At 46.2% G+C, this 25,406-nt stretch overlaps 2 protein-coding genes across 5 annotated transcripts in view; one reads left to right on the top strand and one right to left on the bottom strand.

The window, feature by feature from the left end:
- Positions 1-25,406, top strand: part of LOC119174972 (uncharacterized) — a 267,896-nt gene that overhangs the window by 202,753 nt on the left and 39,737 nt on the right. The window lies entirely within an intron of this gene.
- On the bottom strand, positions 6,565-14,884 carry LOC142817673 (very long chain fatty acid elongase 4-like). Its single transcript, XM_075894882.1, has one exon. The coding sequence runs from the start codon at positions 13,382-13,384 to the stop codon at positions 12,653-12,655; it is 732 nt and encodes a 243-aa protein (XP_075750997.1). The 5' UTR covers positions 13,385-14,884; the 3' UTR covers positions 6,565-12,652.

The following is a 25,406-nucleotide window of genomic DNA, read 5'->3' as shown; positions in this document are numbered from 1 at the left end:
GTGACATAAATACCTTTGAAACCCCAAAACAGTGTCTGAGGTATCCTGAATACGTCTGCGCCAACATAGGTAGCAGTTTTTCGTCACCGTCTTTCCTAGAACTCTGCCAAGTTGAAAGCATTATGGCAGAAGCCCAGAAAGAAGACAGTAATCTAAACCGTATAATTGATGATATTTCAGCAATTAACTATCGTATCGGTTGCTATCATATTCTTTCTGATGTATATTACATATTGAACTTGTTATTTACAAAGTGGGTCTTCCCTAACATTTACGCGTCGCCCGCAGTAATGAATTGAGCGAAGCTGTGCAACAATATACTCTAATTTCGAGGACTAATTATGGCGCCTATGACAGCATCAGACTGTGACTACGCACAGCAAAGTAACCGACTTCATAATCACGTTTCAAGGCTCTTGCGCCAGGCTCGTGACATACCGTTTTTTAATTGATTGATTGATTGATTTATCGATTGAATGAATGATTGATTGATTGATTGATTGATTTGATTCGTCAAAGTGCAGTGCAACTGGAGGCGGAGGGAAAAGTCGTAATGACGACTTGAGGGATCCTTAGTTCCCTTTGTGGGCAATGTTTTTGTTACTTTTGCACGCTATTTAAAATATAAATCCTACGTCGCTCGCGAAAATAAGTGGTCGAATCTGTCGATATAACTCGCGGTGTTTTCATTTTCACCAGAATGCCGGTCCGTTTAAGATAGTTCGATCAAGCTCAGCTTGGTCTGACATAACATATCGCTGCATAAAACCTCAACTAATCACGTATGCCACACGCGGATTCAAAAATCTAGTAATATAGAAGCGGACTATATTTAGCTTATTGTTTTATTGGTTTGAATTTTATATAGTTATTGTGTATGCACGCCATAGTATGTGAGCCCGTCCTCAGCTAAGAGTGGCTATGTACTACAGTTTAGGCGTCAAATGAAACGCGAACAGCGGCAAGCATTTGCAGTCGTGTAATTCACACCGTCCAGTAATCATCATGGATCGGTAATCGCCATGGACCATGGTCCAGTAATCACCATATCCGCATTGTCACATGGCATGTGCGCGCATGTCCATGGAGATTACTGGAGTGTGCGCATGCTGACATGGCTAAGGACGCCAACAGTACTGCTTTCACGCATGAGAATGCAGAGCGACTTTATTGATGTCGTACTTTCGTGTGAGTACACGTACCGTCACCTTGTTTTTCTCGAAAAGCTCCATACACCATTTCCGCCTTTCGTAACATCGCCGCGTATACACATCGCACACTTTGCATCGGCCATACTTTAATATTGCATTTCAGTGTAGATTGCAGAGCTTCGGTGCACAAACATAAATGTTGCGTGGCAATAAAATTAGTATGTTTTCTGTTGACACCCATAAACATTGGATGAGATAGCAAATTGCTTCTGTTGAACACAAGCACACACGTTTGTACTCGTCGCTTTTATTTACGAAGCATTCCCACTATACCGTTTCACTGAAGCTTCGTTCCGTCCAGATTTCGGCGCGTGAGTTGATTTCTCCCCTTCGAAGTGAAACGCTCTAGCCGGAGAAATCAATGCGCCTTGAACGGTGCCCTATAGAGGACCGAGATTATTAGTCCGGTGAGTGCAGTGAGCGTATACACCAATCGCCACATGAAAATTCAAGAGGTGTGGTGGAGGCCTTCTATCGGGCCCTGCATCGGCCTCCCCCCACACAGGCTCGTCGACAAGTCGCCCTGCATGTGTTTGGCTCACGCATGCGAGACACGCATTCGCAATGAGAGTCCTTCTTTTCCAGGGGCGATGGGATAATTGCCGTGGGAAGCATAATATACCCGCAGTATTCACATTCACACCAGCATTGCGCAAACTGGCGAATATAAACCCTCTTTTCTGGTATACGTGTCACGCCATTCGCGCGTCGTGTACATAGAACTCTCGTCGCCCGTGATTGGCGCGCGTAATATTTGCGACGTCGATTTTTTTTTTTTTTCATACCGAGTGACAGGCCCGAGTCGTGCTACGGCACGGAATACATCCCCGCCGATCGATCAGTTTCGGAGATGTCACTTTCAGGGAGCGTTCGCTATAGTAACGGCGTATTCACGAAGCTCGTCTCTGTTCGCCGTGCTTGATGTTACGTCACGCAAAAGGCAAGGTAGTGGCGTACGTTCAATTTCTTTCTTTCTTTCTTTCTTTCTTTCTTTCTTTCTTTCTTTCTTTCTCTCTTTCTTTCTTTCTCTCTTTCTTTCTTTCGTACCCGTCACGGTGGTTATGATGCTCGATTGCTGACCCAAAGGTCACAGGATCGAATCCCGGTCACGGACGATGGTCGCGTCTTGAGGGGGGTGAATTGCTAGGGGCTGTGCTAAAGCCTGTGGATGGCTGCAAGCTCCCATGAGGTCGAAATTTCCGGGGTCCTCTATGACGGCGTCAAATGATCATATTGTGATTTCGGGACGTGAAACTTCAACCGGTATTTCCTTCATTCTCTATGTCACTCCCTGTTTCGCCCTCCCTATCCTCGTAGTGTAGCCAAACTAGCACGTGATTGCTTAACCTACCTGCCTGTCTGCCTTGTTCTCTCTCCGTCCACCTCGTTGAATGAAAATATTGGACGGTCCGCCACGGTATATTGGTGTTTACGGTATATACTTTGCCGCTGACCAGAAGGTCGCGCGATCGAATCCCGGCGGCGGCGGTCGCATTTCGACGGAGTTGAAACGGTAGACGCCCCTGTGCGATGTCAGCTCACGTTAAAGTACATCAGTTGGTCGAAGCTTCCGGAGTCCTTCACGGCGGCGTCCCTCATAATCAGCTCGGGGCTTCGGGATGTAAAACCCCCAGATATTATTAATGAAGATATCGGACGCGCATGGAGCGACTAATGGTCTTGGTTTTTCTCCGGCACTACGTGTGAATTACATTGAGGAGTAATAAACTCGATATCTCTTTTAAAGTTTTTTCTAATCTCCTTGCAAGAGAAAAGGTGAATAATACAAAATGACTAATTGGAAAATTTTGAACTTTATTGCCTCGCTACGTCGTCGAAAGCTTTTGAACGATGCCGTTAACTCGGCGAGCATGAACATATTGAATCTTGTTGCAGTGATCGATATTCAAGAACATCTTCTCCTTAAAACCATAATGAATGCCATTGATGATGAGCCTCGATGAGTGGCTTCGAGCGCCTTTGTCACGAAAGGTGTTTTTTTTAGATTTTTTTTTCAATATTTAGTAAAAGGCGCACCTAATTACCAACAGAGTGCAAGGGACTGAAGCGTCGAATTAATACGTCCGTTTTTCTTCGTGTTCTCTTTCTCATCTTGTCCAATATAAACATGTTTTTTGCTTATTTGCATAATGGAAACTGTTTCCGTGTTGTTTATTTAATATCTTACTTTTTTATTGTCTGTTGAGTATTTTGTACACGAGCAAAATACCAGCCGAGCTTGCAATGCAGAGGTAGTTCAAGTTATAGTGGCACGCGAGTCTGGCGTCTAAATCTTGCGCGAAAACAGGTACTCATTCGGGTACTTGTTCTCTTGGCGCATACAAGTGCATCGGGCTGCTGCGTTAAAAGCCCGTGGTTGAAATTTGACCGGAACCGCTATGTATGTTTCCATAAGATTACCTACTTTGGCCCAACCTGGTGCGCTGCTTCTATCCGCTATTTATTTCAAGAAATGTCTCCCTTTTCCGCCCATAGATTAAATTGCATGTTTGACTGGTCGATTGGAGAGAACGGACTTTCTTGTAGCTGACGACTAAATTCATAGGGACACTCAAGACGAACATCCAATTATTTTAGATTAACTAATTGTATTCTTTGATCTCTAATATCGCTGCCTTCTGCCACCATATGTTCGTTAAATCAGAAAATTATTGTTTAATTTTCAAATTCAGCGCCCAAATCTGCCCACTTGACGTCAAGGGTTCCAAAGTGAATACGTCGCACTTAGGCGACGCTGGCTCAACTAAATTTCCTGAAACATGATATATTGCGTCATTGCCCCTTTCGCACACACGCACACGCACGCGCGCGCGCGCGCACAGTACAATGTACTTTATTTTTAGCGATTAGAAACTACGTGTTTCCTACCAGACGCCGTCAAAAATCTATGACGTCACGCCGCTTGTTGGGGGAACTTCAATGTGAAAGCTCCTTTCTTTTTTTTTTCTTTTTTGCGTGCTTTCTGGCTTACCAAGCGTCTTCTCGTGGGAAGAGCGGAGATTCTGGAATAGTAAAAGTGTAACTTACTGATACGAGGAAAATTTTTTTTCTGGTCTCTTTCTCTCTTTAGTGCCTATTTAAAGATTTACGTCTGGAAAATGCGTGTAAGAAGCTGCGTCGCAGTTCATTCCAAGTCATATATGCCGCGCTGTTCATTAACAAACCAATTATGACCGCATGTGCAATAGTTAGAAGCGGCTAATTGCTGAAATATCGCGTTTCGCCCCACTCTCCCCTATCCGCTGAAGCTTAGAGGTCAAGAGCAACAACTGTCATTTCCTCGTTCTCCGCACAGTGACTCTACACGATGCATCAAGAGGCCCAGCTGTCAACACTTCTAAATCTCATTTTCCAGTATTTCTCCAACGCGGCTTGGTATAGGGCTCACTGAAAGCAGGTCTCATGTCCCCCGAAAAGAGGGATTGTGGATTTCTGTTAGAATTTTATATACTATGGCACGTTGTCGTCGTTTTCTTGGTAGTTGTTATTTATTTTATTTTGCTTTATTTATTTGCTGTCTCTGCTTCATACTTCAAGCGGGTGTGGGTGACAAGACGACACAAGCGTTGAAACATACACAAAAAGATCTGTTGAACGCATACATCTGTTAATAAAATAACAAGGTGTTAAAGAAATCCTAATTAGTAAATAGCAGACGCACACAGAGAAATGCGACAAAGAACAAGATTCATGTACATCAGATCTATGATCTTTATGGCGCGCAAATAAGAGAATACTTTTGTTGCTGTTATTGTCTTGTGTTGTCTTGTTTTGTTTTATTGTTGTTGTCGACGTCGTCGTCGTCTTATCGCACGAGAGACAGACTCGGGTATAACATAACATCCGGGCTGCCTGAACAATCTTTGTTTTTATGCGGCGGAGAATGGAAAATGCGGCTAGTCGAGACTACGTGCCCGTCACCACATCGTACACGCCACAAAAGAAATCACTCGGGGGAAGTCAGGACAGCGGTCGGAGGGCATTGCAACACTTTGGAGAAAGAGCGTTACGTCACCAGACGTCAGGGTTGTCGCGTGCGCTTGTTTCGGGGACCGACAAACGCCAAGTAATTGTAGCAGTTTTCAATTCCGGGCTGCATGCCAGGCTTTTTCTTTATTACTTTTACATGGGAAAAAAATAACATGGGAAGGTCAGCTGCATCAAATCTGCCTCTCCAAACAAGAAGATAGTGGTGTTGAAAAAACACGCAAAGGTGAGAAAAACTAGAACGACTAGAAGAATATGGGAGAACATTTTCTCTCTTCAAAGGATGAAAAAATCAGAGCACTAGGTACAGGTGGTCAGCACGTTTCAGAGAGTACTGACACGAATTTTAAATATTTTCGGGTTGTTGCTCGATATGAAAGCAAGAGTGTCCTAGGACGCTAATGTGAGTGCCGTTGTGCTCGGGTTTGCATTGAATGTATTTTCAATACCGCTACCTTAAAACAGCGGTTCCTGTTTCGGTATTGAGGGGGTGGCTTCGCAGCGGCGTGTCAACACAAGTATGACGTCATGGGAAGTCTGTAATTCGCCACACCTGTCAACACTGTCAACACGCAACAACTGTCATTTTGCTATCAGTCGCACGAAGTTCACGTAAAAAAAAACGACGAAGCGATTCCTGCGGTTCAGGATGCATGCAATAGACGCAAAACCAATGAACTAGGTGGACTTGTCGTGGTGGCGTCCATTGAGTTCGGGCTGGCTTGCAAACGCTGGATGAGGAAACGTGGTTTTCTTTTTTTTTTTTTTTAGCTCCGGCGTGTCCAGAGCATTGATAGTGCACACCGTGGATACGAGAAATCTCCCTTTCGGGTTGCCTGAAAACCTTGTCAGTATTCACTTGCCTCGAACGCACCGCAGCGTGGCCTGAAAGGCCTTGATTGAAGCCAGCTTCGTGTACCTTTCTGTGTTGTTGCCGAGATGGGTGTTACCGATACATGCCGACGTACTGTCCAAGCATATACCGACGTATATATCATATCGGCAACAGCGCCCATAACTTCGCGGCTGGCATCAGTCAGACCCGTCCATGCCAAGCTGCGGAGGGTTCGTGTTACGTGTGTTGACGTTGACGGCTGTGTGTACGTATTGAGAGACAACGTTACAACCTTCAAAACTCTTCTTTATTCACACTTGAGGCAAAGCCCCTCTGTCTAGACCCAAGTGGTGATGAAGAGTATTTACAGGTGAAAAGGCGACTAATATGAATAGTGCTAACAGTATGAATAGTGCTCACACTAATTGCCCCGCGTCACGAAGCGGCCAACCTGGCCGCGACTTAGAATTGTGAGAGACGTCGCACAAAAGGCTTTAGACGGGAAACATGCACGGGCTATCTCCGAACCACGGTAGCGACGATTGGGAGAAACGTCAGTGGTAGAGATACGATAGTTCACAGGGGGTGTCTGTTCGTTAATTATGTAAGGACCAAGGAATCGCGACTGAAACTTTTCACACAATCCTGGAACACTAGTAGGCGTCCAAAGGAGGACTTCGTCGCCCGGACGGAAAGAGACGTCACGATGAGAGATGTCGTACCGCTGCTTGTGATCGTATTTACTGGTTTCGGTATTTAGTCGAACAAGTTGCCGACAGTTTTGAACTCTCGAAACAAGCTGGTCGGATGTAGTCGAAGTGACGGTCGGTGTGCAGAAGAAGGAAGCGTCGGTCGTGAATGTTGCCGAACGACCGTAAACAAAGTATAGAAGGGTGAGTACCCAGCAGTGCGTTGGATAACGGTGTTTTGAGGGAACGTCACAAATGGTAAAATTGTGTCTCATTTGTCATGATCTGGCCCAATATACATGGTTATTATTTCAATTAGTGTGCGGTGGAAGCGCTCTGTGATACCGCTCGTCTGAGGGTGGTATGCTTATGTGATCTTGTGAATTGTGCCGCAATTTTTAAGCATCTCTTCAACTACTGTCGATGGGAAAGTCTTTCCGCGATTGCTTAAAAGGACGCTAGGTGCACCTTGACGCAAAACAATGACTTCGAGAAAGAAGGTTGTCACGTTAGACGCTGAACTGAAGCGTAGAGGAGCAGTCTCCGCGTACCGCGTGAGGTGGTAAACGGCTGTCACGATCTATCGATATCCTGCAGCTGTTACTGGAAGAGGTCCGACCAGGTCTATTCCAATCACATCAAAAGGTTCCTGTGGACATGTCATTGGTTGCAAAAAAAAAAAAAACTGCAGGAGGTGAAACTGGTCGCTTGCGCCGTTGGAATAGTGCGCAAGAAGAGACGTATTTCGCCACAGAGGTGGAGAGGTGAGGCCAGAAGAAGCGATTCTTCATGGTTGTACGTTTTGTTAAGTCCCAAGTTACTAGCTGTTGTGTCGTCATGAAAGGCCTCAAGGACTTGCGCACGCAGCGAGCGTGGAAGAACGGGAAGCCAATGGTGCCCATCATCATTGAAAACGTATCGGTGTAGAACGTTACTTTCAATCTTGAATCGCCTGAGCTGTCGGCGCAGCCTGGCGTTAGGTGGTGTAGACTTGCTGCAGAGGCCTTCAACAACGCGTTTTCAGTAGGAATCTTGCTGTTGACAGGGGGACAGCAGAGTGTATCGAGTGGAAGACAGTGGCGCTGCAAGGGTGAGTTCCGATAACGTTAGTTGATGCGATGCCTCATCGTGATGTGACGAGACATGAAGAGACTTGCTCGGACTAGATGGTAGCAGAAGAGGGCAACAAGAAAGGGCGTCGGCGTCTTGGTGTTTTTTCCCGATTTGTATACGACATCAAATGTGTATTCTTGTAGACGAACTATACCCAGCGACTGAGGCGTCCGGATAAGTTCTTTAACGATGACAACCAGCACAACGTGTGATGGTTCATTATTACGGTAAATTGGCGTCTGTAAAGATATGGGCTGAATTTCTGTACGGCCCAAACCACAGCCAGACATTCCTGTTTAGTGATCGAGTAGTTTCGTTCGGGATCCGTGGGTGCGCGGCTGGCGTAGGCGATTACTCTTCCGCGACCAGCTGTGTCACGCTGTACGAGGACAGCACCGATCTGCTAGCGTCGGTGTGCAGGCAGGCAGGGGCATGCTCGTCCAAGTGACAGAGGACGGGGTCAGATGTCAGCGCTGCCTTGAGGGTGTTAAAAGTGATGTCACAAACGGTTGTCCAAGAGAAGGCTGTTCCAGGCGTCAGAAGCTTGTGTAGTGGCGATGCAATGGAGGCGAAGCCGCTAATTAAGCGGCGGAAATAAGAGGCAAGACTCACAAAACTTCGTAGTTGCTTCGGATTTTCGGCCGAGGGAAATGTGTCACAGCCTTCACCTTGTCAGGATCTGGTCGAACGCCATCTTTACTTATAAGGTGACTTAACACTATGATGTTTTTGCGGGCAAAAACGATTTTTTTTTGCATTAAGTTGCAGCCCAGCGTTAGAAAGACACGTCAGAACTTCGTCTAGCTGCTCAAGATGCTGCCGAAAAGTGGAAGAAAAAACGACGATATCATCCAGGCAACATAAACAGGTTTTCCGCTGAAGGCCACGAAGAATGGTGTCTATCATACGCTCAAACGTTGCCGGAGCGTTGCATAAACCGAAGGGTATTACGTTGAACTTATAGAGGATATCGTGTGTTGCAAATGCTGTCTTGTCCTTATCCGCTTCATGCATAGCTTTTTGCCAATACATTGAGCGGAGATCGAGGCTTGAGAAATATTCAGTGCCCTGGAGGGAGTCAAGCACATCGTCAATTCGTGGCATCGGATATACATCTTTGCGCGTGATATTATTTAGTGCTCAATAATCAACGCGAAATCGTACCGAGCCGTCCTTCTTCCGGACCAGCACAACGGGCGACGACCAAGAACTTGACGATGGCCGAATTATGTCACGTTTCAGCTTGTTATTAACGTTGTCCTCGATGATTTTGCGCTCCGCGGCAGACACGCGGTATGGTCGGCGGCGTACAATGGAATTACCATCTGTTTCGATACGGTGCTTTGCGACGGACGTGCGCCCGAGAAGGTTTTCGTGGACGTAGAAAGAAGCGCTGTGTTTTCGAAGTAGCGCCAAAAGATCCTCCTTTTGTGCCGCCGGAAGATCAGGATTTATGGTAGCAATGCACTGTCACTGACTGCGGAGGGACAAGGGCCTTTGTCAGGCTGTTCGCCTTTAGCCCTTTGCCCCTGCAGTGAGCTCTATATCCGGCTTACTGTAAATAAAGTACTACTTCTACTACTACTACAATTAAAGCAGTGGTCGTCGCATGGTCTTCGTTTGCAATAGGCGACACTGGTACACCTTTATGAAGGGTCATTAGGGCAAGAGGTTCGGTGTCAGCAAAACAGGCCAACTGGGTACTTTGAGGCAGAAGAAGTGGTGAAGATGTATGGTTACGGGCAGTGATCAACTCTCGGTTGTCACTAAACCTGACCAAGCTAGGTGCAATAACGATTCCACCATATATCGAGCGATCACATAGAGCGAGGAACACATCACCAATAATGATCGTATTGGATGTTAACGTCAATACATTCTCGTTGGTAGGTGGAATGGGACAATAGGCCGCTCTGGCGAAATGCATTTGGCGATTATCGTGATCAGATGAAAATTTCGTAGACGTCATACGAACTACCCGCTGATGGCAAGATATTGCCGCCGACGCTGAAGAAAAGAAGTCCCATCCCAATACAAGTGCGTGTGGACACGAGGACAGCACGAGAAACGGAATATGATTAAGGACGCCATCAATAAAAACTCTCGCTGTGCACACACCGACGGGCCAAATAAGTACTGCTTTGGCACACCGAAGAGGAGGTCCATGCAGTATACGGCGTCTTCACTTTGAGCAACCGAGAACACAGCACAGTTCAGTATTAATGACGGAAATCGCTGCACCTGTGTCTACCAATGCTTCAGTTCAAACACCTTCAATACATATTAACAGGACGTTTGATTGCCGCTGCGGAGGAGTTTGGCTTGTCCTGAAACATGCACCTTTCCCTCTCAAAGCTGCACTTCTTAGTTTTTCGGGCGGTGGCCCGGGGTCGAGGTAGCTGGTCGTCGAGGCGAACAGGAGCGGCGCATCGGTGACGGGGAGCGGTGACGCGGGAAACGAGAAGAATCGGCTTCTTCGAAGCTCTGCTGGGATGGCGAGCGGTGTTCATACCGTGGGTAGGGTTGACTGTTTCGTGGTATAGAACCAGGCATCTCGCCTCTTTCATGTTGGTCGTAACCCCGCCTTTCGCCCTGTTGGCGGCGTCGGCAAAAGCGGGAAATATGACCACGTATCCCACAATAATAGCATACAGGTCGAGGTGGCCGCCAGGAATCGGGAGGAGGAAGTGACGGTCGCGCTGAGAGAGCAGGCATCGACGCCTGAATTGGAGACGTGTGGGGACGTGTGTGAATTGAAGACGTGTGGGGTGTGGGAATTGGAGACGTGTGGTGTACTTCGGTAGACCTCATGGCAACAAGTTCATTCCTGGTGATGTTGCGGAGGAGGCTGCTGCCGGGCTACGGCGTGCGGAGCTCAAAAGGCGAAGCTACAGCTTGTGCCTGCAGTTCCTCTCGTATGACGGTGCGGATCAATACATGTGGCTCGCTGTCAGAGGGTGCGCTGAGATGAAACGTGTCAGGTTGCAGAGGTAGCAGATGGAGCTCATCAAGGCGCATGTTGCGACAATTTGGGAGACAGTATCGTGGTTCTGTACCGCAAGCGCGTTGAATGCCGCAGAACCAATGCTTTTGAGAAGATGGCGCACCTTGCCGGTCTCCGTATTTGAGTTGTTCACTCGACGACAAAGGGCAAGGACATCTTCAATATAGGACGTGTACGACTCGCCGTTTTGCTGGACACGCTCCGCTGGCTTCGTCTTCGCAATGTCTGAGTGAATGGAAGCGTTCGCGAAAATCTGTCGTAGCTGGTGTTTAAATGAGGCCCTATCCAGAAAGTCGAGCTCGTGATTAAATAACCAAGTTTTTGCGACACCGGTCAGGTAAAATAAGACGCGCGTGAGCTTCGCATATTCATCTCAGTGGGTGAGGGCACTCGCGCCGTCGTACTCCTGCAACCAGTCGTCGACGTCGTCACCACGAAGGCCGGCAAATACCGGGGAATCCGTCTGCGGCGTGGTGATCAAGCAGGAAGGTGGTGCTGTCGGGGCAGACGTGAGAGCTGCTGCGGAAGAGGCCCGACCTCGGCAATGTCTTGTGACATTGCCGAGGTCGGTTGGGGCAAACGGTGATCGGAACGGAGCTCCAGGGGTGTATTGGAGTGAAATGCTTAGAGGCAACGTTAGAGCGAGAGGACTCGTCGTCACCGGAAAGCACCTCCACCACTTGAGAGACAGCGTTCAAGCCTCCAAAACTCTTCTTTATTCACACTTGAGCCAACGCCCGTCTGCCGAGACCCAAGCGGTGATGATGAGTATTTACAGGTTAGAAGGCGAATAATATGAATAGTGCTAACAGTATGAATAGTGCCCACAATATACGATATTTCGCGCATAGATTATGAGCAGTCTAAGGTCCAGTACATAAAGAATGGTCACATAGACTACCGTGGATAGATTCCGTACGGATAGGTTTCTATACACGCACATATATTATGGCTATGTTCATTAATAATAAACAGAGCAATAATGGCAACTGTCAACAGTTCGTTAAACTTAATTGTGTACATTGAAAAATTCTTTGTGCATGAGGATTTTTTTTAACTTGTACGACGTACTTTGTTTATTGTGAGCATATGAAGGCTTGAAGTCATGTTGTATGTCATAATGTGTGTTCGATGCACTGACAGTGTTTTATTTCTTGAAACTTGACTCCTGCTTCATTCAGATGTCCTGTATTTTGGTGTCATAAACAAACAAGTCATAACGTTGATGAATTAAGTTTCCACGTGCAATTAAACGACTATGACTCATGTATGCAGCGGTGACTGCCCAGTATTCGGCTATTTTTTAGGTTATTTTTACGGACCGAAGTTTTCGTGCTTAACATAACGAAAAAAAAAAGTGGGCAACTTGCAATATGGTGGCGCGAGGCTGGAACCATCAGCGGAGGTAGCGTTCAACCTTTCTCAGTTTTACTAGTAATCCCAAGCCATTACTACAGATGCTAGGTTTTTTTTTTCGAATCGTGCTGAGTATGGCCAGAATTGGCTAGACTTGTCTAGATATGTCGCGTCACTACCCGTTACGTGACTCTGTGATTCAAGTCACGCGACTACAGCTTTTACGTGGTTTATGACGGGACCGTACCACGTGGCTAGCTCTTACACGATGCTGTGGGATTTTAGCCACGCGGGTACATGCGACAGAATTCAAGTCACGTGACTGCTTACGCGATGTCATGTGATTGTCAGTCACGTTACTTATTACGTGACTAGTAATTACGGGGATGTTACGGGATTTCAGTCCCGTTTCTTATTTCGGGATGTTACGAGATGTTTAGTCATGTAACACACTCGCGTACTTGTCGTAGTTTTGGGTGTTCCACGCCGAACAAATCGGTGCATGTGTTGAGGGACTGAAGAAGTTAAAGAGAAGGAAACGAGTGCGTACCGGTTCGTGACGATCATAATTCTTGTTAGCTCGGAAGTAGTACGAGTACATGATGACGTGCACGAGGGCGTTGACGCTCACTCCGATGACGGGCTGCCCGTCGGTGCCGAAGTTCATGTAGAACCACCCGCTGAACACTATGAACGCGTGGTGGGACACGTGCAGGAACGTGATCTGCGAGGTCTTCTTGCGCAACACGAAGAACACGGTGTCCAGGAAGTCGGCGACTCTGACCAGGCAGTAGCACCAAACTAGGCGGATAATCTCCGTGTCCCGATCGCTCGGGTTGTCGTAGTTGATCCCCTGGCATATCCAGCTGTAGTGACCCGACAGGTACGCCACCTGAAACACCCGCACCGCGTAGTATGCGTTGGCGAGAACCGTCAACGCGTTGTACGTCAGGACGGCCCACTTTAGGTTGAACGGCTTGCGGTCCTTCATCCAATTTGGGCCGCCGACCTTGACGAAGTACACGTAGGCCACTAGAAGTGGAAGCACGAATTTGGAGTCCGCTATGCCGCCGTATCCATCTGTTCGAGGATCCCTTCGGGACCAGAAGTAATTGTAGAGCTTCACAAATGTCCATGGTGAGGTCACGTGTGACGCCTGCGAAGACATGACGTCTATTCCTGGTAGTCCTTAGTAACGTGCTGTAAGCCGACGCCGAAGTGCCAGTAGCAGCTGTTTCAGCAGGGTTTCTGAGCTGCCAACAACTGGGGAATGCTTTCGATTCAACTCGTTCGCGAGGGTGCAGGAATATCAAGTGCCATGTGAGAACAGGCTCACTTGCCCAGTCTCCCACTGCATAAATACCCTCCGATAAGGAAAGTGAACGATGGGGAAAGTGAGATGGGAGCAGCCATTGTGCTGCGCCGAGTTAGGTGCGACAAATGCGGCATGCAAAATTACAACAAGATGACGTTGGAATGCGTCCGTGTCCTGTTACGATACGAGCTGTAGGTCAGAGCACTTTCTCGCTGAGTATCTTGGGTAAGTTGTCACGTGTCGTCGAAAAAAAAAAAGAGAACGGATTCCGTAGGAGCTTGAAAGAGCAATGTTTCTACGTATATGATCAACCGAAATAATGAACTTTTTGTCTCCGCTGATTTTTGTAGCAATGTGGGTTTTCGGGGTTACTTGCCAAGAATATTGACAGTCAACAAAATTACTTTTAGTAATCTAAGTGTCGACCAAGCAAACAGGACGATTGGGCTCCTTGGTGCCCATTTTAAGATGGTTAACAAGTGGGGTGTGGTCACAGCCGTATACCTCAGGTGCATTTTAGCCGTATATTAAGCCGTATACCAAGCCTTTTACGTAAGCTGTGTACCATGAGGTGCATAGTTTTCATTCTTCTATGAGGAAGAGAAAAAAAAAGAAATCTTTGCCCTTGTCTTTATCTCTCCAACGCCGCCTAGAAAATCTTCTCGTTACTCGTCACACTAGGAGCTTTCCAGCATTGATAAAATTTTCTTTCTGTCTGTCGTTATGTCTGTCTGTGTATCTCTTTTTCTGTCCCTTTTCCAGTTGTTCAGCCATAGAATCTTCAATGTTAGTTGATTTTTTATGTGACTTTTAACATTCACGAACTTTTACTTTGTTTCGCACATAGAACTTCAGCGTAGAGACTGCAGTATGCGGTGCATGCGGCGCTATTGCGTCGGCGATATTTCTCACGCTCATATTCCACTGACGTGCGCGATTTTTTTCCTGTAACCATCGTCGCATTCAAAATACCGTGGGACTTCGCAACTGTACGTACGTAAGACGTCCTCGATATTTTTTCTTTTTGTTTTTCCCTGAGTAACCGCTTTTTTTTTTTTTTGTGCACTGGGAAGGTCGCGAAGAACGCATTGTTCGACAAAGCTTAGGCAATAGTTGTCTCTCAATGGGGCAAAGTTTCGGTCGAAGGAAAACGCCGCACAATTTGTGGTATTCGCTTCAGAATGCCTAGAGTTTGCGCGAAAAATGCCGTATAGCTTCTGCTAACATAATCTGGGCAAGAAGGATTAATTCCGAGAAATTCAGAAAAAGGAAACAAACATGTCCTGTGTGACACACGAACACGACGAAAGCATGGATGAGTGGCCTTTCACTTGTCAAGTCTCCTGAAGCGAAAACCACAGCAGCAAATACCCTCTATGCCACAAATCGTCATAATTTTGACAAGACAGAGAAATATGCACTGTGTTATTATTATTCATCATTCTTTGGAGGAGCGAGGTACCCGCTAAGCATCTCTAAAGCATAAATGTGCATTTTGTTGATGCTGTGCCTGAAGACGATCAATGGCTGAGCCGTTTGTAATGAGTGGAAATTTTTTAGCTGTCGGCTTGTTACGCAATTCGCGTTGTGTGACACATATATTTGTTACCTTGTTTATGAGCTGGTCTGGCGTCAGCGTCGTTGGTTGGGAGCGAAAAAAACAGCGTTGTCTGTGAGCCAAAATTCAAGGGCAAATAAGTAATACTTGACTCGAGTGGGAATCGAAACCACAACTTTCACGTGACAAGTAGGTGTTCTACTACAGCGTCAGGCTCGTGCTTGAAATTGCTTCGGGAAAAAGACTGTATAAGAATTTCGGGTAGTACGAGGAGCCTACTTATTGTTTGGCAGAAGCGTTACACCGCACCAGGCGTCAAATCATGTGAATTGAACAACGAATGGTTAGGGTGAAGGCCCACCAATTGCATTGCAAACTGATATATTAATCATCATTGCCAGCAACAGCATCAAGAAATTGTCCAGCTGCGCAATGGCGCATACTGCATTACGACCATGAAGTGGGTACTTCGTGCACTCGCAAAGCGAATAATTATGACGCAATAGGTACTTCGCAACTGCACTTGCAGCCGTCATTCTTGGATAGTTTAAAATGGCTAATGTTTGTGCACAGGCGTTCCTTTCTTTTCAACACGGGCCAGGCGTCCACCTAGAGGCGAAGGCAAGCTATAGTGGTTGAGAGGTCGATGCCAACGCTGACCGATGACTATCACGTTCTACTATTGAAGGTGAAGTTCAGGCTCTACTACACTATATGACATCAGTTGACACGCTTCCTTGTTCAACGTGAAGCTTCTTTTCGCGATGGATGTCCAAACACTGGCGTGGCTCTGCGGTAGAATGCCACGCAGAGGGCCTGGATTCCGGTTCCGTTCGATCCTCGTTTTTTTTTTTTTTTTGAATCAATGTGCGTGGTAGCTGGTACAAGCCGCCGTAGCGGTGGCGGCGGTCGACTATGCCTTGTCATGACTATGTCATGATTTAGAGGGGCCTTAACATAACTTGTCATGCCTGGCAACCTGATTCTGGCGTGTTACAAGAAAAGAAAAAAAATGGAAAAGCGCTTGTCAGGCCTGGAAGTGCAGAAAAACTAAAAAAGTATCCCACGTTCCGAGATTATTAAATACGATAGTCTTTCTTGGGGACCTTTGACGGAAAAATTTTTGTCTGTCTGTCTGTCTGTCTGTCTGTCTGTCTGTCTGTCTGTCTGTCTGTCTGTCTGTCTGTCTGTCTGTCTGTCTGTACATTTGTCTGTTTGCCCGCCCTAACGATACCTCAAACGGCACCAAACGGCCAATTACATCCGCAGCGCCCACGAATATTGCTCAAGGTTTAGCGTCCATATTTGTGCAATTGTCAATTAAAAAGCAATTATTGCGCATATCATAGGCGCCACAACAACGCTTCGATGTTTTCTATGTCTGCCTTTATACTAGAAGAGGCACACACAAGTAACTCTATGTAGCGTTTAATCGCGCTGCGCTGACAGTGCAACGCGATGCTCAAAAAGGTGTTTCCAACGCTTTGCTACGACGTCACGGTGGTGGCACCTGCCCGTCGCTTTCCATTCTACACCTTATCACCTCCGTGACTGGCGCGCATCTTTCTCCGCGGTCGCGCATGCCTTCGTTTTCGAAGATAAATGCCAGATGGCATTTGTGTCTAACGTGCCTAGTTGCGCTCGTTTGCCTCCGCCACACGCTCGAGGCACTCTAACGCAGCGCCTGCAGAATACCACTCACCGATTTTCTTGCGCAGAACATCAAATAAACGTTTTGTTCACTCTCTCCAGACGCAAGACTATCGTCTTTCGACGACATTTACAGTGTAACATGTAGATTCGGATCAATTTTTTTATTGGAACATCTTCCGCCATTTTGTTCTCTGCTGCGCGTCAGCAACTGTACTCGCGCACGTGTGTATTCGCGCACGTTTCTTGGTAGCTAAACAGTGATATACGGAACCGTCATAATGACGTGTTGCAGGAAATCGTAAAGCGGGCCTCTGTCCGCTCCATTGAGTGTCGTCCTATTTCTTTTGTAATGAGCGTTCTCGGTGTTTAGTGTGCAAAGGTGGCTCTCGTAAAGGTACCGCTATTCTAAGCATTTTTCGTGTTACGCTAGTTCACTTTTTTCCTGTAAGCGCAATCCCTCTTTTTTGTGTGTGTGCATTCCGGTTAGCTACTTCTTAACCAACGTCCAAAGGTCGTGGTTGTCAGAAATAATGGCGGAGCTAAGCTTGTCTGCGCCGGTCAGTTATCACGCAGTGGTTTAAAACGCTGAAAGTCAGTTGGAGGAATGGGCTCCCTCAGCTGCCATTCAGGTCTAGACCAGCATATAATTCTGATTCAACGACGCTCGTTTAGAATTCCCCATCAACCCGGAACGCTGCCAGTATACGTTCCGTGTAATGCAGAGTCGTGTATCTTCCGAGCTTTCTCGACTGGCACGTTGGTTCTAACCCTCCTCCTCGTTCGCTTTCCACATGTAGGGTAGCAAACCGGACAACGTGTGGTCAATCACTCCGCACTTTCTTTGCTTCGATAAGGGCACCCTACCTCTGGGCCAATTGCATGTAAAAACTTGGGTATTCACGAACACTTGAGGTTTGCTCCTATAATTTTTTTTTCCCGTGACTCGGTGCGTCGTCATCAGTTTAAGTTGAACCCTCCTCGTAAACCATCATTGTTCCGTGGTCATGGGCGAAGCATGTAGAGCGAATGCAGGACAATCGCTAGTCTTTACCAGTTACAAACTGTATTCCAAGAGAGAGGAGGTGCTTGAGGAAGAGGCGGAAAGTTAGGTGGACAGATGAGACGAAATTCATTCGGCATTGGTGTCCTATAAAAATGACGCGAACAAATCTGCATATTGTGACATAAATACCTTTGAAACCCCAAAACAGTGTCTGAGGTATCCTGAATACGTCTGCGCCAACATAGGTAGCAGTTTTTCGTCACCGTCTTTCCTAGAACTCTGCCAAGTTGAAAGCATTATGGCAGAAGCCCAGAAAGAAGACAGTAATCTAAACCGTATAATTGATGATATTTCAGCAATTAACTATCGTATCGGTTGCTATCATATTCTTTCTGATGTATATTACATATTGAACTTGTTATTTACAAAGTGGGTCTTCCCTAACATTTACGCGTCGCCCGCAGTAATGAAGGTGGACGATTGGGCGAGTTGGTGATTCATGATCAACGTATGTAACTGCGCGGTAGTAAACACGGACGACAAGAAGATACAAGGACAAGCGCAGACTATCAACTGAAGGTTTATTTTTCACAAACCACATATATATGACTGAAACAGAAACAGAAAACACGAAAATCTACAAAAACTGATGACTTAGCACTTAACAATCGACAAAACGTGAACGTTTGACAAAAGCAGATTCAAGGACCATGTGCGCCACTTGCCAGATACCGTAGCTCTTTATCTAAAAGAGCTAACGACGGTTTGCTGACGCAGTGTTCTGGTTCCCGTGCCATTTTTTCCGCTTCGACGATCATACGGGTATGATCGTCTTTGTGCCTGAACATTACGACCGTGCTTTCGAACTGCGCAAGGCAGCCACACCTACTGATGTGCTGAGCTAAAAAACCCTCATTGCCAGTGCGCACATTGCGTGCGTGCTCGCGCAGGCGCTCATTTAGGCATCTCCCAGTCTGCCCGATGTAACACGCACCACAAGATAGCGGAATTCTATAAACTACATTCATGTCACATCTGACAAACTGGGTTTTATGCCTGACAGTGCAAGCTTGTTTGGGCCTATTGTTTACACATGTCATTTTGGCTAGCTGAGAGAGCTTGTAAGGTGCCGAAAAAACGACCTTTACGCCCATGCGCTGACCGAGCTTTTTTATCTTGTGAGATAGCTGGTGCTTGTAAGGGATTACCGCGACTTTGTCACGTTTGCTTTTGTCTCTGTCATTAGTGCTCTCTCTGCTTCTGGGCTTTTTCTTCTTTTGTATTGTTTCTGCCACAGGAATGAGAAGCGAATCCGGGTAGCCAGCTTCTTTCAGACGCTCAACTTGATTTTGGAAGCTTGTTTCCATCATATGGAAACATGATCTGTCCAGGGCATTAGTGAAGCAGGTGTTCACTATGCCTCTCTTAACCAATTTGCTATGCGCTGATTTGAAAGGCAAAAGCGGTTTCATAGCGCGAGGCTCATACATCCAGCATGCGTGATTCACGCTGAACAAAAGTCTCATGTCTAGGAAGCGAATCGAGTTGTTCACTGGGAGTTCACTGGGAGATGCCTAAATGAGCGCCTGCGCGAGCACGCACGCAATGTGCGCACTGGCAATGAGGGTTTTTTAGCTCAGCACATCAGTAGGTGTGGCTGCCTTGCGCAGTTCGAAAGCACGGTCGTAATGTTCAGGCACAAAGACGATCATACCCGTATGATCGTCGAAGCGGAAAAAATGGCACGGGAACCAGAACACTGCGTCAGCAAACCGTCGTTAGCTCTTTTAGATAAAGAGCTACGGTATCTGGCAAGTGGCGCACATGGTCCTTGAATCTGCTTTTGTCAAACGTTCACGTTTTGTCGATTGTTAAGTGCTAAGTCATCAGTTTTTGTAGATTTTCGTGTTTTCTGTTTCTGTTTCAGTCATATATATGTGGTTTGTGAAAAATAAACCTTCAGTTGATAGTCTGCGCTTGTCCTTGTATCTTCTTGTCGTCCGTGTTTACTACCGCGCAGTTACATACGTTGATTACGCAGTAATGAATTGAGCGAAGCTGTGCAACAATATACTCTAATTTCGAGGACTAATTATGGCGCCTATGACAGCATCAGACTATGTGACTACGCACAGCAAAGTAACCGACTTCATAATCACGTTTCAAGGCTCTTGCGCCAGGCTCGTGACATACCGTTTTTTAATTGATTGATTGATTGATTTATCGATTGAATGATTGATTGATTGATTGATTGATTGATTGATTGATTGATTGATTGATTGATTTGATTTGATTCGTCAAAGTGCAGTGCAGCTGGAGGCGGAGGGAAAAGTCGTAATGACGACTTGAGGGATCCTTAGTTCCCTTTGTGGGCAATGTTTTTGTTACTTTTGCACGCTATTTAAAATATAAATCCTACGTCGCTCGCGAAAATAAGTGGTCGAATCTGTCGATATAACTCGCGGTGTTTTCATTTTCACCAGAATGCCGGTCCGTTTAAGATAGTTCGATCAAGCTCAGCTTGGTCTGACATAACATATCGCTGCATAAAACCTCAACTAATCACGTATGCCACACGCGGATTCAAAAATCTAGTAATATAGAAGCGGACTATATTTAGCTTATTGTTTTATTGGTTTGAATTTTATATAGTTATTGTGTATGCACGCCATAGTATGTGAGCCCGTCCTCAGCTAAGAGTGGCTATGTACTACAGTTTAGGCGTCAAATGAAACGCGAACAGCGGCAAGCATTTGCAGTCGTGTAATTCACACCGTCCAGTAATCATCATGGATCGGTAATCGCCATGGACCATGGTCCAGTAATCACCATATCCGCATTGTCACATGGCATGTGCGCGCATGTCCATGGAGATTACTGGAGTGTGCGCATGCTGACATGGCTAAGGACGCCAACAGTACTGCTTTCACGCATGAGAATGCAGAGCGACTTTATTGATGTCGTACTTTCGTGTGAGTACACGTACCGTCACCTTGTTTTTCTCGAAAAGCTCCATACACCATTTCCGCCTTTCGTAACATCGCCGCGTATACACATCGCACACTTTGCATCGGCCATACTTTAATATTGCATTTCAGTGTAGATTGCAGAGCTTCGGTGCACAAACATAAATGTTGCGTGGCAATAAAATTAGTATGTTTTCTGTTGACACCCATAAACATTGGATGAGATAGCAAATTGCTTCTGTTGAACACAAGCACACACGTTTGTACTCGTCGCTTTTATTTACGAAGCATTGCCACTATACCGTTTCACTGAAGCTTCGTTCCGTCCAGATTTCGGCGCGTGAGTTGATTTCTCCCCTTCGAAGTGAAACGCTCTAGCCGGAGAAATCAATGCGCCTTGAACGGTGCCCTATAGAGGACCGAGATTATTAGTCCGGTGAGTGCAGTGAGCGTATACACCAATCGCCACATGAAAATTCAAGAGGTGTGGTGGAGGCCTTCTATCGGGCCCTGCATCGGCCTCCCCCCCACACAGGCTCGTCGACAAGTCGCCCTGCATGTGTTTCGCTCACGCATGCGAGACACGCATTCGCAATGAGAGTCCTTCTTTTCCAGGGGCGATGGGATAATTGCCGTGGGAAGCATAATATACCCGCAGTATTCACATTCACGCCAGCATTGCGCAAACTGGCGAATATAAACCCTCTTTTCTGGTATACGTGTCACGCCATTCGCGCGTCGTGTACATAGAACTCTCGTCGCCCGTGATTGGCGCGCGTAATATTTGCGACGTAGATTTTTTTTTTTCATACCGAGTGACAGGCCCGAGTCGTGCTTCGGCACGGAATACATCCCCGCCGATCGATTAGTTTCGGAGATGTCACTTTCAGGGAGCGTTCGCTATAGTAACGGCGTATTAACGAAGCTCGTCTCTGTTCGCCGTGCTTGATGTTACGTCACGCAAAAGGCAAGGTATACTGGCGTACGTTCAATTTCTTTCCTTCTTTCTTTCTTTCTTTCTCTCTTTCCTTCTTTCTTTCTTTCTTTCTTTCGTACCCGCCACGGTGGTTATGATGCTCGATTGCTGACCCGAAGGTCACAGGTTCGAATCCCGGTCACGGACGGCGGTCGCGTTTTGATGGGGGTGAAGTGCTAGGGGCTGTGCTAAAGCCTGTGGATGGCTGCAAGCTCTCATGAGGTCGAAATTTCCGGGGCCCTCTATGACGGCGTCAAATGATCATATTGTGGTTTCGGGACGTGAAACTCCAACGGGTATTTCCTTCATTCTCTATGTCACTCCCTGTTTCGCCCTCCCTATCCTCGTAGTGTAGCCAAACTAGCACGTGATTGCTTAACCTACCTGCCTGTCTGCCTTGTTCTCTCTCCGTCCACCTCGTTGAATGAAAATATTGGACGGTCCGCCACGGTATATTGGTGTTTACGGTATATACTTTGCCGCTGACCAGAAGGTCGCGCGATCGAATCCCGCGCGGCGGCGGTCGCATTTCGACGGAGTTGAAACGGTAGACGCCCCTGTGCGATGTCAGCTCACGTTAAAGTACATCAGTTGGTCGAAGCTTCCGGAGTCCTTCACTGCGGCGTCTCTCATAATCAGCTCGGGGCTTCGGGATGTAAAACCCCAGATATTATTAATGAAGATATCGGACGCGCATGAAGCGACTCTTCACTAATGGTCTTGGTTTTTCTCCGGCACTACGTGTGAATTGCATTGAGAAGTAATAAACTCGATATCTCTTTTAAAAGTTTTTCTAATCTCCTTGCAAGAGAAAAGGTGAATAATATAAAATGACTAATTGGAAAATTTTGAACTTTCTTGCCTCGCTACGTCGTCGAAAGCTTTTGAACGATGCCGTTAACTCGGCGAGCATGAACATATTGAATCTTGTTGCAGTGATCGATATTCAAGAACATCTTCTCCTTAAAACCATAATGAATGCCATTGATGATGAGCCTCGATGAGTGGCTTCGAGCGCCTTGTCGCGAAAGGTGTTTTTTTTTTTGGATTTCTTTTCTCAATATTTAGTAAAAGGCGCACCTAATTACCAACAGAGTGCAAGGGACCGAAACGTCGAATTAATACGTCCGTTTTTCTTCGTGTTCTCTTTCTCATCTTGTCCAATATAAACATGTTTTTTGCTTATTTGCATAATGGAAACTGTTTCCGTGTTGTTTATTTAATATCTTACTTTTTTATTGTCTGTTGAGTATTTTGTACACGAGCAAAATACCAGCCGAGCTTGCAATGCAGAGGTAGTTCAAGTTATAGTGGCACGCGAGCCTGGCGTCTAAATCTTGCGCGAAAACAGGTACTCATTCGGGTACTTGTTCTCTTGGCGCATACAAGTGCATCGGGCTGCTGCGTTAAAAGCCCGTGGTTGAAATTTGACCGGAACCGCTATGTATGTTTCCATAAGATTACCTACTTTGGCCCAACCTGGTGCGCTGCTTCTATCCGCTATTTATTTCAAGAAATGTCTCCCTTTTCCGCCCATAGATTAAATTGCATGTTTGACTGGTCGATTGGAGAGAACGGACTTTCTTGTAGCTGACGACTAAATTCATAGGGACACTCAAGACGAACATCCAATTATTTTAGATTAACTAATTGTATTCTTTGATCTCTAATATCGCTGCCTTCTGCCACCATATGTTCGTTAAATCAGAAAATTATTGTTTAATTTTCAAATTCAGCGCCCAAATCTGCCCACTTGACGTCAAGGGTTCCAAAGTGAATACGTCGCACTTAGGCGACGCTGGCTCAACTAAATTTCCTGAAACATGATATATTGCGTCATTGCCCCTTTCGCACACACGCACACGCACGCGCGCGCGCGCGCACAGTACAATGTACTTTATTTTTAGCGATTAGAAACTACGTGTTTCCTACCAGACGCCGTCAAAAATCTATGACGTCACGCCGCTTGTTGGGGGAACTTCAATGTGAAAGCTCCTTTCTTTTTTTTCTTTTTTGCGTGCTTTCTGGCTTACCAAGCGTCTTCTCGTGGGAAGAGCGGAGATTGTGGAATAGTAAAAGTGTAACTTACTGATACGAGGAAAATTTTTTTTCTGGTCTCTTTCTCTCTTTAGTGCCTATTTAAAGATTTACGTCTGGAAAATGCGTGTAAGAAGCTGCGTCGCAGTTCATTCCAAGTCATATATGCCGCGCTGTTCATTAACAAACCAATTATGACCGCATGTGCAATAGTTAGAAGCGGCTAATTGCTGAAATATCGCGTTTCGCCCCACTCTCCCCTATCCGCTGAAGCTTAGAGGTCAAGAGCAACAACTGTCATTTCCTCGTTCTCCGCACAGTGACTCTACACGATGCATCAAGAGGCCCAGCTGTCAACACTTCTAAATCTCATTTTCCAGTATTTCTCCAACGCGGCTTGGTATAGGGCTCACTGAAAGCAGGTCTCATGTCCCCCGAAAAGAGGGATTGTGGATTTCTGTTAGAATTTTATATACTATGGCACGTTGTCGTCGTTTTCTTGGTAGTTGTTATTTATTTTATTTTGCTTTATTTATTTGCTGTCTCTGCTTCATACTTCAAGCAGGTGTGGGTGACAAGACGACACAAGCGTTGAAACATACACAAAAAGATCTGTTGAACGCATACATCTGTTAATAAAATAACAAGGTGTTAAAGAAATCCTAATTAGTAAATAGCAGACGCACACAGAGAAATGCGACAAAGAACAAGATTCATGTACATCAGATCTATGATCTTTATGGCGCGCAAATAAGAGAATACTTTTGTTGCTGTTATTGTCTTGTGTTGTCTTGTTTTGTTTTATTGTTGTTGTCGACGTCGTCGTCGTCTTATCGCACGAGAGACAGACTCGGGTATAACATAACATCCGGGCTGCCTGAACAATCTTTGTTTTTATGCGGCGGAGAATGGAAAATGCGGCTAGTCGAGACTACGTGCCCGTCACCACATCGTACACGCCACAAAAGAAATCACTCGGGGGAAGTCAGGACAGCGGTCGGAGGGCATTGCAACACTTTGGAGAAAGAGCGTTACGTCACCAGACGTCAGGGTTGTCGCGTGCGCTTGTTTCGGGGACCGACAAACGCCAAGTAATTGTAGCAGTTTTCAATTCCGGGCTGCATGCCAGGCTTTTTCTTTATTACTTTTACATGGGAAAAAAATAACATGGGAAGGTCAGCTGCATCAAATCTGCCTCTCCAAACAAGAAGATAGTGGTGTTGAAAAAACACGCAAAGGTGAGAAAAACTAGAACGACTAGAAGAATATGGGAGAACATTTTCTCTCTTCAAAGGATGAAAAAATCAGAGCACTAGGTACAGGTGGTCAGCACGTTTCAGAGAGTACTGACACGAATTTTAAATATTTTCGGGTTGTTGCTCGATATGAAAGCAAGAGTGTCCTAGGACGCTAATGTGAGTGCCGTTGTGCTCGGGTTTGCATTGAATGTATTTTCAATACCGCTACCTTAAAACAGCGGTTCCTGTTTCGGTATTGAGGGGGTGGCTTCGCAGCGGCGTGTCAACACAAGTATGACGTCATGGGAAGTCTGTAATTCGCCACACCTGTCAACACTGTCAACACGCAACAACTGTCATTTTGCTATCAGTCGCACGAAGTTCACGTAAAAAAAAACGACGAAGCGATTCCTGCGGTTCAGGATGCATGCAATAGACGCAAAA

This window comes from Rhipicephalus microplus, chromosome 5 (genome assembly GCF_043290135.1).
Source record: "Rhipicephalus microplus isolate Deutch F79 chromosome 5, USDA_Rmic, whole genome shotgun sequence".
NCBI lineage: Eukaryota > Metazoa > Arthropoda > Arachnida > Ixodida > Ixodidae > Rhipicephalus > Rhipicephalus microplus.
Note: the sequence above shows the minus strand (reverse complement) of the source record. Positions and strands in the feature narration are given on the sequence as shown.

Bases quoted from the DNA above. Each gene is read 5' to 3' on its own strand.
- LOC142817673 (XM_075894882.1), bottom strand. From the start codon at position 13,384: ATGTCTTCGCAGGCGTCACACGTGACCTCACCATGGACATTTGTGAAG.